A 13,011-nucleotide genomic window follows, 5' to 3' on the forward strand; every position below is an offset into this window, starting at 1 on the left:
TGGAGGAATACAGCAGGCCAGGTAGCATCAGGAGGGCAAGAAAGTTGACATTTTGGGTCAGGATTTTCTGAAGGGTCCATACGTTGATAGTTCATTGATGTTTACTTGTGATTAGAATTTAGTTATTTGTAATAAACAGTTGTTGTTCTTACTAAATCTGGGAACTTGGTCAGTGTTTAAATCATTAACTTAGGACTGCAAGAGTATTGGGGCTTGAGAATCACCGCATCTTCCCAAGTGGGTTATCACAAGGGATTTCTTCAAATAATTAATATTGAAAGCTTCAATTACCATGAACATTACACAAAAATGATAAGATGGCAACTCAGAATTTATATAGCAATTTTAATGATCTTAGGATATCACATACACATTACAGTCAATTGATTACATCTAAGACATTTAAAATTTTCCAGGAGGAATAATTAGTTTGTATTGTATAACCATTCTGCACTCTATTTTGCTAGAGGAATCACCATACTATTGAGAGATGTTGCTACAGATTTGGTCATAAATTCAGATAATTGCAGACTCTTGCATGGGGAGGCAATGGCCTAGTGGTATTATCACTGGACTGTTAATCCAGAGACCCAGATAATGTTCTGGGGACCTGGGTCCAAATCCTGCCATGGCAGATGGTGGAATTTGAATTCAATAAATATCTGGAATTAAGAGTCTAATGATGACTGTGAATCCATTGTCAATTGTTGGAAAAACTTGGTTGGTTCACTAATGTCCTTTAGGGAAGGAAGCTGCCATCCTTACCTTGGTCTGGTTGAGGTGACTCCAAACACACAGCAATGTGGTCGACTCTTAACTGCCCTCTGGGCAATTAGGGATGGACAATAAATTCTGCCTAGCCAGTGACACCCTCATTCCATGAATGAATAAAAGAAAAAAAAAGACTAAATATAGTTAGCTTGCTTTGATGTTTTGAACCAAAACTATTTCAACTGTAAAATAGATGGTTTGCTGTATCCCCACCCCACTCCACTCCCAAATCAGTAGCTGGCATACTGCTGTTAAAACAACCCTCAGCCAAAGTGGCTAATTAACAATCATTTTTGTCTCCATACAGTTGCAGGCTCTGACCAAACTAAAATGGCCTTAGTCAGTAGCTGCATTAAGGCACGTAAACTAGGCAAACTGAAGTTTTAATTTTTGCTGTGTCCTCAAATAGCCTAAACAAAACACCTTCTCAGAGCCATCAAGCACGCCAACCTCCACACAAAGCATTTGGCTCTTCCACTCACTAACCTTGTATAGACTGGAATCTTACTCAACTTGCCTGGCTTTCTGAGTATCTCAAAAAAAATTGTGGCTCCATTTACAGCCAATTACTTTGACTTGTTCCCAGACTGCATACGCCAACCTCTCTTCATCCAATTCTGTACAATGCAGTGTGACTTCGAACTTCTTCCTACATGTTCCTTTTTCGTTGGATTTGCCTGCAAATTAGAATGTTGTGCTTCACCATTCATTAATGGGTTCCTGAAGCCCATGTAGCTCATTATTCTCCAGAGTCCAGAAATTCCTCAAGGTTGCATCATTGCAAAGATCTTCTGGCCTTCTCTGCACTCGATTAACATCCAAGGTGGTTTCCTCACTTCATTCAGCTGTGAACAATCAACATTCCAGAAATGCTGTCACCTCATATAGAGCAACATTCTAGGTATAATCTCCAGGTAGTATTTTATCAAGCATCCTACCACTAAAAAGCCTGTTTATGTTACCGAATCCCTGCCCTTCCTTAACCACATCCTCCTAGCTAACCAGCCACTGAACTAATGATCGCTCCCACACCCTCATTTCCCATTGCCACCCACACATTACTATCCAGTGGAATTAACCACCACTCACCATGCAAGTTCAGAATATTCCATTTGTTTTTGGCTTCCCATGTTCATTAAACACAAGAAGCCAGCTTTTAGTTGTTATTTTATTTAAGTAATTTTTTAAGTCACCAACTTGTTATAAAAAGTTATTATAGATTTATGCAGCAGTAATTTTTCACGTGAACACATTTTAAAAAGTACTCACCAGTGCTCGTGGAGCAATGGTAGTGTCTCTACCTCAGAGTCAAGTGTCCCAGCTTCAAGGCCCACCAGCTCAAGAGGTGCGTAATAACATCCCAAATAGGTTGATTAGAAAATATCTACAAAGTACTCACCATGTTTGTGTTGTGATGTCAAAAGCACAGATTCACCATTTAGAAATCCATCTCCAGCACCATCCATAATATTGTCAGAGTTAGAAGTGCCCACGCTATATTGAAAAGTTTGTTTCTGTACTCCCTCATCTACACCTTCAAATTTCTGATCGTGAAGAGATGTGACATTGCAAATCATTAAATCTAAATCAGTTTCTCCAGAACGTTGTGCTGGTGGTTCATTTGTAATGGGCTTAGAACTGGCGTCCAATGTGGTGACACAGGTTATTTGTATCTCAGAGTCTGGTTCAGTACTTATACCCTGGCTTAATGCTTCGTTTCCATTTGTTGGCAAAATATTACCTCTTCTGGGATCTGGAAGCATTGTTGTTTGTAAAGGGTGGCATTTATTCAAGTCAACTTCCTTTATATTTGTTCTGCATTCCCAATTTAAATTGTTATTCTCCAAATTTGGAGTACAAAATAAACCCTGATTATCCATGTATGGCACTGCAATGTTATGGAAATCAACTTTGTGGCCACCCAAGTCAGTTGGTTCGCTGAATCCATTTCTTTCAGCACATCTTCCAGATGTAGCAGCGGTGGTAGCTTTTCCTGGCTCAGGGTTTCCTTCTTCCTCATCATCAATTATGATGGGCTCTACTGGTGACACAAAATCCTTTCCTGTTGGTGGCAGTGATATATTCATTTCATTTCCAATGGATTCTGGATTTTGAAACACTGCAACTGACGCACTGGGTTTGTTTGCTCGTGTGGTTGCAGGATAATTTGCAGAAAAGGAAGGTTCGACAAACACAACATCATCATCATCATCATCCTCCTCATTCTGGGAACAGGTTATGCCACCTTCAACAGGTTTCCAACGGGAGCTATCAGAGTTAGTTTTGAGATGGTTGTTTACATTTTGAGACCCAAAGGCTGCAGTTGCGCTTGAGATTGTGGTTGACATAATATCACCATGTACTCCTCCTCCAATGCCTAAGTATTTCTGTTGTTCAATGTATTGGTCTTCGGGCATTGAATTCATACCTATAGATTCATTATTCCCAACATTCATGTCTCAAGTACAAGCTGTATTGAAAAGAAAGAATATCAAAATTATTTTTTTTTTTTTAAAAAAAAAACAAGTTAGTATACTAAGTAATTCTATCTCAAAAGATTCAAGGTCAAGCAGTAACTTGATGTGAAATTAACTTATTGATTGTACTTGCAATGTAACCTGGATAAGTGAAATCTTATTCACAAACAATGAGTTTGTATTTTTATTGTCCAAGTGGTCAGGGACAGATTACATTTTGAAATATTAAAGGTATGTATCTTTTCCATTTGAAACAATGATGATTTCAAAGTGCAAAATAGCAGCTCATACATTTGAAAATACATTCCTAGGATCCAAGACATTCAACACTTGTTTTAATTTCCCAGAACAGGACTGTGGAAAACAAATTTAAAGCGAACACCATAGCATTGGTGTAGAAAGCTACAGAGTAAATGTATGGCAATTGGACATCAGGAAGCATATTGCAGAATGTGGAGATATATTCTTAAACACCCATTTATGAATACCCAGGCAGTAAATAGAAATGTTAATAGGGAGGAATACAGGTACATTTCTGGCCAAGAGTAAACCAGTCTGCAACATCAAAAAAAGTGAAAAGAATTACAAGGATAATGGTGATGATGATCAGAAGGAGGCTGTGCAGGGAGTGATAAGTTTCCCTGGTTCAATTATTGTACTTGAACATATAATCTAGAAAATGATTTGTATAATCCAAGTGTAGATATTTTAACAGTAATAAAAGATAAATTAGCCTCACTGGCCATGATCATCTTTTATACACAGGGATGGTGTCAGAAGTGAAGAATTGCAGATGTTACTAAATCCAGCAATATAGACCAGTTGGATAAGCCTCAAATGATGGCAAAGCTTTCAGAAGAATGTAAAGACTACATATTTTATTTGGAATTTTAAAAATGAGTAGATGAAAGGTTAGATTCTATCAGTTTTTTTCTATAAAAAAATTGGCAGCACGGTCACTTAATACTCTCAAAAGAGCACAAATTTTTACTAGAAGCATCACAAACTTTGGGAATAGAAAGAAACTTCCTGTTAGTAGCTTGTTAGTTGGTTCAGAGGGGCAGTTTGTAAGTGAACTACAGAAGAGCGAAAGCAGTCGTAACTACAAGCCTACCAGGAAATCAAATTGCTCTCCCTCTTTAAAATTGGGAAACAAATAACAGACTTCACAAAAAGAAAGAAGGTCAAATTCAAGACTAGGTCCAACTGACTGGCTACTGAATGGATCCAAAAGAAAATTGATACTTTGGCCAAAAAAAAAGGAAAAACAAAATAAGAAATTCACCTTGTTTCTTCTTTTGGATTGGATTCTGATGCTGTGCCCTTTTGCACATATTATCACCCATGAAATTTATGGTAAATATATTTTGTCTTATCTGGCTTGTCTATCCCATGTATAAACAAATGCGTTTGGAATTAAAGGGGGTATAGTTTAAGTTTGCATTTAAGTAATCAGTAAAATTTGTCATATTTCAGAGAATAAGTTCTTGTTTTCTTCATTACTAATGAATTTTGGTTTGAAATTTGTATTCTCTTCCATCATGGCTAACTAATCACTGTTGATCAGAATTTTGTGTTTGTTCTACTGCGAGTTTATACTACTGTCCTTCCTTCCTAATATGGAGCACAATTTTTGTTGCATGCAAGATCTTAACTTGTGGAGAAAGAGTGGCAATCTTTGTGTAGAATGTTGCACTGTGGTCTCTACATTCTTTCCAACCCCTCCTTGGTAACCACAGGTCCTGACTATTATTTAACAGGAAGCATCCTAACCCCATCTGCATGGATTTAATTGTCAGCCGGTTACCAAAACATTGTCCCTATTCTTGACTTGCTAAATGCAATCTAACTGAAAGCGATTACTGATTTTTAAAAAATAAAGCCATTTATACAACTAATGTTTAAGCTGATTAGAAAAATATAAACAAACTTCTTCACAACCATAGTGCACCACATAAAGCAAGCTTGTTTATTTTGCGAAAAAAGGTAGGGGAAGAAGAATATGTTGATGATGTTGCACACTCGCAAAAAAGTTTGCTCAAATCTCCAAACAGGAATAGGAACAATGACATTACTAAACCAGACAAAAACAAGTTGTCCTTGTGACAAGCCGAGGCAGCCACTGCATATCAGCTGCTATTCCTGAAAATCCCAATTTTTAATAAATGCAGCCATTTTTCATTAACACTGATCTAAAGAATGCATAGGTCAAATCACTTAACCCACAATATAAAGTCCTTCCTTTTGGAGACCAATCCAAAGTGATAGCCCGAGGTTGCTCACAAATGTCTTTTGAAAACTTGCAAGTGAGACTGCATTTAAGAATGGAAGGAAAAGCATTGCTAGCATAATCTGCATTTATTCACGAAACAAAGTCCAGGTTTCTATACAGTCCATTATGATAATTCTGCAATCTCTTGCCCAGATCTTGAGTTTTATTTTAAATATCCCTTGGTAAAATAGATCAAGAGACCAAAACCTACCTGTTTTGCTCAAGGAATGCAATGAATAAATTGTGAAGAAAATAGGGAGACAAAATGGAGTTTCAAACAGAGAGAGAGAGAAGAGGTCTCCCAAAAGAGAAAAATGAACACAAGCAAGCACACTTCCACACAACTATGTGTGGTATGCAGACCAGAGGGAAAGAGAAACCATAGTGAATATTATCAATAAACCAGATTTGTTGACATATTTAGAGTTTGGGGTTAAAAAGAGAACAAAATAAACTATTAGCTCGATTGTTATGTAAATCCCCAAGATACCTCCACATGGCACTTCAACGTTTGTGGCACCCACTACGTACACAGGCCTTGGCCTCAAGCAGACCAGTGGCTATGACATGCTCTTGCTCCAGGGACATCTGGATAAGAACCGACTGGGAAGAGGACAAATAGTTGCGTTGAATGACCCCCTCATCTGTTTGGCCAGCCAAGGCAGGCTACAAAACGGCCCAATTAGGAGGTCATCCATCCTGCCCACAACAACTATTGTTTGCACCATTGGTCTTGTTGGGGTGGGGTTGGAAGAGGTAATTAGAGAGCCTGATTAAAAACACGATAATCAATACCACTTCTACCAAATCCCTGATGCTTAAAAAAGGCAATGACTCAGATTTAGGAAGACCATGCCACCTCCAGGCAGCAGGATAGAACACTGCAGCATGTCTGGATACTTTGAGTGCAAGGTAGCATTGGATGATCTGCAGGAGTCAGTTCAAACAGGAACATGTTGCATGCTTGATTCATCTTGATACCAGTTTAGTCGGGGCTGAGAACAATATTTTAAAACAGGCCTTGTCTATATATGCACAAGTCATTGAAAGAAGCAGGGCAGAGAGTCATTGAAAATATATGGTGTTCTGGGCTTTCTAAAAAGGGGTGTACAATACAACAGGCAGCTAGGATGAAACTCAGACTTGAACCTAACAGGAGTAATGCGTCCTGTTCTATGTACTACATTTAAGGGAGAATGTAAAAAAAATTAAAACAGGCATAGAAAAGATTCACAAGAATGGTTCGAGTTGAAGAATTTCAGGATTTACCTTGCAACATGTTTCTCCAAGTTACCTTCAGATTCTCCACCACTTTGCGCTCAGCTGTCGAGATATGCCAATGTGTTCTCTCCTACTGCCTGGAGGTGGCAGGGCCTTCCTATATCAGGGGCATCCCTTAACCATCAAGTTACCTGGGAGAGAATGGAGCGGTTCTTCTTGGAGGTCAGAGAATCAAGAGATTTGGTACAGATATTAAAAAAAAAATCATGAGTAGGTATGGAGAAGTTGTTCACATTGGAAGAATGGAGAACCAGAACAATTTTTAATTTAAAAAAAAAAGGTAATTTTTAAGCAAAAAGCAGCAATAGTAGTGAGGGAGCTGAGAGAGATGAGGATCTGTTTTGCACGGTGGGGAGGGATTCAATTGTAGTTTTCAAAAGGAAATTGGGTATTAGCTCTATAAGAAAAATTTGCATGGCTACAGGAAAAAAATCTAAACTGCGCGTGCAGAAAACTGGTACAGGCATGATGGCCAGATGCCTCCTGTGCAGTAATCATTCCATGATTTTATGAAATTACCAGATGTATATAGGCACAATGAACAGAGTGGTATATTTGGATATCTGTGGAGCATTAAACAAAATATCAAAGAAACTTGCCTACATTATTCAACAAAAAGGATGTTTACAGGATGGCTGGAAAGAGAAAACAGTACAGTCAAATGTTTCTTTAATTGATAAGAGCCAATGAGTGTTAAGAATTCTCTACTAGCAGATATCTATAATGGCTGCATACTTTTCTTAATATAGTTTTCATGTAATCAACTTTTCTTTGGTTGTACATGTACTTGTTGGATATGTGAATTTTTTTGCAGGTTCAGCAACTTAAGGGTCTGATCTGTGGGTAGCTAAATAGTACCGAGAAGACAAGAATAAACTGATCATAAACATACAAATAATTTAAGTAGGAAGGAACTATTTTGGTACTTTTTGGCATATTTTAATGAGGTATTTTTTAATATAAACAGAATTGTAACAAATGTGGAAGCTTAGTTAGTAAAGAAATATCTGTACAGATAAAATGAGAAGTGATGCATTTTTGCAGCTTCCTTGTTGTACAGACACTTGATAGGAAGAATGAGAATCTAAATGAGAGGACAAGAAAATCTAGGGGTACAAATACACTAAATAAGTGTTGCAGGTTTATAAGGTCAAGAACTGACTGCAGGGACTGAATGTATGGTTGTCAAATTTATGGACAAAGATAGGCAGGAAAGTTATGAAGACAACATATGGAGGTGACAAAAGGATACTGATAGGTTCAGCAAGTGAGCTAAAATCTGGCAAATGCAGTATGTGGGAAAATGCAAGATGGTTTCCTTCAGCAGGAAGGGAAAAAAAATGAATATAGAGAGAATACAGACTTTTGAATTGCAGAGTGATCAGGACGTCTTAGTGCAGTGCTTCCCACATTTTTTTTGCACTATGACTCCAATGTCAGATTCAACTGTTGAGGTTTCTGTTCAAATGGGAGTACCGCTGTTAGAGCTCATTCAGAGCTCCATGGCAGTCTTAGAGCTCACATTCTCCACTTGGGTCCCAATTCCCATTTTGGCAAGCCCAGTTCTAGTGCATGAATTGCAAAGGTTAATGGACATTTTTGGGAGTAAAGTTGGCCAATGTCTTCATGTATTTTGAGCTGTACTGTAACTAAGGTATTTTCAGAAAAATAAAGATTTTCATGAAGTTTTGAAATAGAAATTGTGATCACTGACAAACTTAAGGGTTGATTGTGTTATAAATGCAGACAGTGGAATGTGTAAGAGAACAAAATGTGACAGTAGATGCAAATGGAAATCCTGATGGGCACTTCAAAGCATTTTTGTACTGTCACCAGTACCTTATATGAATAGTTTTGTGCAACCAAGAAATGAAAAGGCCATTTGGCCCATGGAGTCTGCTCCTCCTTTAATGGTTTCATGGAGGATCTGAATCTTCAATTCCTCTATGCTATTTTATTCCCATAACCTTTGATTTCCTTACTAATTAATAACTATGCTCAAGGCTGACGTAGGTTAACGACCCACTCATGACAGCCCTATTGGTCAAGAATTCCACAGATTCACCACCCTTCGACGGATTTCCTCATCTGTTTTAAAATGGACAACCCCTTAATTGGAGTTAACACCGTCTGTTCCTAGGCTCCAAAAGGGGAACAAACTCTCAGCATCTAAAGTCCCAAAGAATGTTACATTTCAATAAATTCACCTCTCATTCTTCTAAACTCCAGAGTTGGCTAACCTTGTTCACCTGCCCTCAAAACAAAAACCACTCCATACTAGAATCAACCTAATGAAACTTCACAGTACAGCTTTTAATGCCAGTATATCTTTCCTTAGATAAGGGGATCAAACTATTCACACCATGATCTGACTAATGCCTTATGTAGTTTGACAAAACTTCCCTGTTCCTACACTCTATTCCATTTGAAATAAAAAAGGCTAATGTTGCATTTGTCTTCCTATTACCCGCTGAACGTGGATGCCACGTGGTCATTTATGCACAAGGGCTCCCAAATCCCTCCACACTGTAGCTTTCTGCAGTCTCTATTTAGTTAACATTCAGTTTTTTATTTTTCTGTTAAAGTGCATGACCTGACATTTTCCCCAAATTATATTCTATCTTTATCCTCTGTAGACGCTGTCACCCTCGCTACTTGCCTTCCCACCTTTTGTGTCACTTGTGACCTGGTGATATTAATGATTTTGAGGAAAGTGCATGCGTTATATTGTAAATAATTGTGGCTCCAATGATCCTCATGACACTCCATCTTTTATTAATTAGCCAATCCTGTAATTGTCCCAGTGCCATAAGTTGTTATCTTTTAAGTAGAGTTATCAAACTCCTACATGTTCCAAATAAACTAAATCTACTGGTTCACATTATTGACACTGCTTGTTACCTCCTCAAAGAATTCTAAAATTCATCAGGTATGACTTTTCCTTCATGAAGTCATGCTGACCCTGCTTGATTATATATTTCTAAATGCTCTGCTATTACATTCTTTATAACCGAGTAAGATTTTCTCCATTACAGATGCCAAGCCAACAGACGTATAGATACCAGTTTCTCGTCTCCCCATCTTTTTGAATAAAAGGTGTCCCATTGGCAGTTTACCGAATCTTTAGGGACTAATCCAAAATTCTGCTGATTCCTGGAAGATTTCCACTAGTGCATTCACTACCTCCATAGCTACTGCTTTCAATAACCTAGCACACAAACCAGTGTCTAGGGGATGTAATCAGCCTTCGCACTTGTTAGTTGAGAACGTAAAATTTGTTTTAGTTTCATTTTTAAGAGTTGCTTCTGTCAATTCGGTGCTAGGAAGTCTGCATGCCGGTTTGTTTTACAAATCCTGCAAATAAAGAGGGGTTAGTAAATTGCCTTAAAAAAGTTAGGATAAAACCACGTTGTTGCATTGTGATACAATTCCAAGGATAGAAAAATGTGTGCCAAACAGTAACAACAGAAGTATTAAACTCTTGCAAAAGATCCAGTAACATTGCTCAAAAGAGTGTGTTTAGGCAACATGTGCTTAATCTGAAGTTTGTTTTTTTTAAAAATAAAAAAAAGTTGTTTGGATATCTCAGGGAAATGCACTAAGCTGAAGGAAAAACCATCTTAGAAAGCACAGAAATTTGCTGGAAGATAGCCAAGTTATAGTTGTGCTGACCGGAGCAAGGAGCCTTGGTGTGGAGATAGTGGTAAATCTTTAGTGGGATTTGTGTGTTTATATCTTTAGTGCTGGGATAAGAGAACTGGAGAGAGTTTTAATCATTTTCTAGCTGTTTGTAAAAATCATTTCAAAGTTTTGTCTAGCCCATGGTTATCTTTTACTAAACATTACCTTCTTTGAACACCGAGTACACTGGCAGACACTTGCAAGTGTGTTCAATAACTGACTTCCATGATTAAAAAAATGTTAGGGTCTCCAAAAAACAGGTTTTCCATCTCAGATCTGACTTGTCTTGTAATAAAATCAGCTGTGATCATAACACACTACAAATATTAAAAGGAAATTCATGCAAATGTTTCAGCTTCAGACAAGGTACACTCCAAACGGGAAAAGCAAATCAAAATTGCTTGTATGAAGAAAAACCAAGATGAAGCAGTAAAAGGGAGTGTCTAATCCATGTGATGTCACATAAGTAAGAACTGGGTTAATTAAGGAAGGTCAGAAGGACAGTGAAGAAGGAAATCAGAGGCAAAGAAACAGTAGGAGTAAAGATGAAAAGTCAACTGGACCAGATGACTTATTTCTAAGACTCTAAGATTAGAGGTGGTGCAAGACAATTGGAGAATTTGCACTCTCCCTAAAAATTTGGGTTTTTTTTGTCTTTTGTTTCAGTGTGTTGCATAGTTTGATTTATTCCTAGGTGGTGAGAAATGGTGTGAAAACAGGAACCTGGGACAAAGTTAACAGCCGCTTGAGAACGAGTGGATTAAATTACAAAGTCAGCAGTGATTTGAGACAGGCGTCCGTGTATAACTAACTGGAGGGTAATGGAAAAGGTTGATGAGGAGAATGGAATTTCTAGAACATGTCTGATATAGACCTTTCAACACACAAACAATTAAATAATAGAGTGGCAGCATGGATTTGAAGTCGGTTGAGAAACGAGAAAGGCAGAATCGTGGTACTTTTCTTAATGTATACAGATGATTGCGTTGAGATTTACAGGGCACAATTTCAAAATCTGCAGGTGACTAAAAGCTTGAAAGCATCGGCAGAGGTGGCAAGAGTAGTGATCAATTTCAAAAGGACAAAAACAGGCTAACGGAATTTTTGTTGTGCAATTTATATATCTTGAACTGGAGCTTGGGTTTCCACGTGCCCAAAGAGTTTCAATGATCAAGTATTTTGACAGTCATGGCAATTTATTAAAAAAAAAAAAAAAAAAAAATCAGCAAAAGAGAAAGACTCACTGGGGGATAATAGGTTTTAGTCTACTTTATTCTCTCACTAACACTCCCATTGTAAACAACACAGTGCACCATGCTTCCAGTGGAAGATTTGGGAATTGTTTTTTGGGCTTGAGGGAAATCACCTACAATATGGAAACTTATAAGCTTCTTGAATTTCAGTTTGAACAATTCTGTAGGGTTCTTAACTGAAGCTAGAAATGTAAAGCAGTTGCACCTGAGAAATGAAAATGGAGAAAATTTAGAATTTTTAAAACTAGGGTTACCATACTGCAAGGAGATTTATAAGAACTTAAACTAGAAGCATTTGGTTAAAACTCAGAAGGGGTTATTTCAAGCTGAAAATGTTTAAGCTCAGTTACGTGATGAATCAAGGAAGAGGCTCAGATTCTCACAACTGGGAATTCAAGTCAAAGTTAAAATGAAACCCTGTGGATAAAGAAGACTTTCTCTCAAGTATACAAGTACTGTAATGGGATGCTGTTTGGAATAATGAATTGCATTTCTATTGTATGTTCTGGAATCTTTGAAGCATATTGCATAAAGATATTCAGCTTATTCTATTTTATCATTTATTTTCCTTAATAAACTTCCGTTTTTTGTTAAAAACCAAAATTTGCAACATCACATGCTTATGTTTCAGCGAGAGACCATCTTGATAAAAAACCAAAAAAAAAATGAATGATCAAGCCAGATTTCAGTCTGGGGTTTGACCTGTCCGGTAAGAACATCTGTTGGGATCATAACAATTGAGGGCTCTGGGTAGGATTTTTGAATTCACTGGATTTGAGACATCTATTTTTGTATTTGTTGAAAAAGGTCAACATGGTGGCTCTGGACATAAAAATGACTGCATTCTGGTGACATTTTCTGGCAATGGAAGATACAGCAGCTGATTTGAAATCTTTTGATTAAAAGGGTGAACAAAAAGGGGTACTAAGATAAATTAAAAGGTTGGATCTCATAAGGAATAGATGATTCAACTAATTATTTGCTATTTAGAGTTAGAGTTAGAGTTAGAGTTAGAAGAAGGAAAACATGAAATTGGGGCTTTACAACCAGAAACAAGAGGGAAAAAACTGGACTTCAAGCGAGGAAAGAAGAGACTTCAAGTAGAAGAAAGAAAAACAGGATAATGGAAAGGGAGAAATGCAAAGTGAGAGAACATGAGTAGCCCAAAGGAAAAAAGTAGTAAGAGGGAGTAGCTTGGAGAATGATTCCGATTACAATGAGGAATTTGATTTAAACAACAGTCTTCACTTAGTGCCCAAATTTACTGAGGTTATAA

The 13,011-nt window shown here is 37.5% G+C and overlaps 1 protein-coding gene across 4 annotated transcripts in view; it reads right to left on the minus strand.

The window, feature by feature from the left end:
• Positions 1–13,011, minus strand: part of zmym2 (zinc finger, MYM-type 2) — a 133,105-nt gene that overhangs the window by 114,593 nt on the left and 5,501 nt on the right. For 3 of the 4 annotated variants that reach the window (XM_048597679.1, XM_048597681.1, XM_048597682.1), the window contains exon 2: positions 2,171–3,241. In XM_048597679.1, coding sequence (XP_048453636.1) covers positions 2,171–3,227 — 1,057 coding nt within the window. In that variant the 5' untranslated portion in view covers positions 3,228–3,241. Of the gene's footprint in view, positions 1–2,170; positions 3,242–6,789; positions 6,933–13,011 lie in introns of all 4 variants that reach the window. The other variant, XM_048597680.1, reaches the window with a different exon arrangement.

Source organism: Rhincodon typus, chromosome 6 (genome assembly GCF_021869965.1).
Source record: "Rhincodon typus isolate 14 chromosome 6, sRhiTyp1.1, whole genome shotgun sequence".
Taxonomy (NCBI): domain Eukaryota; kingdom Metazoa; phylum Chordata; class Chondrichthyes; order Orectolobiformes; family Rhincodontidae; genus Rhincodon; species Rhincodon typus.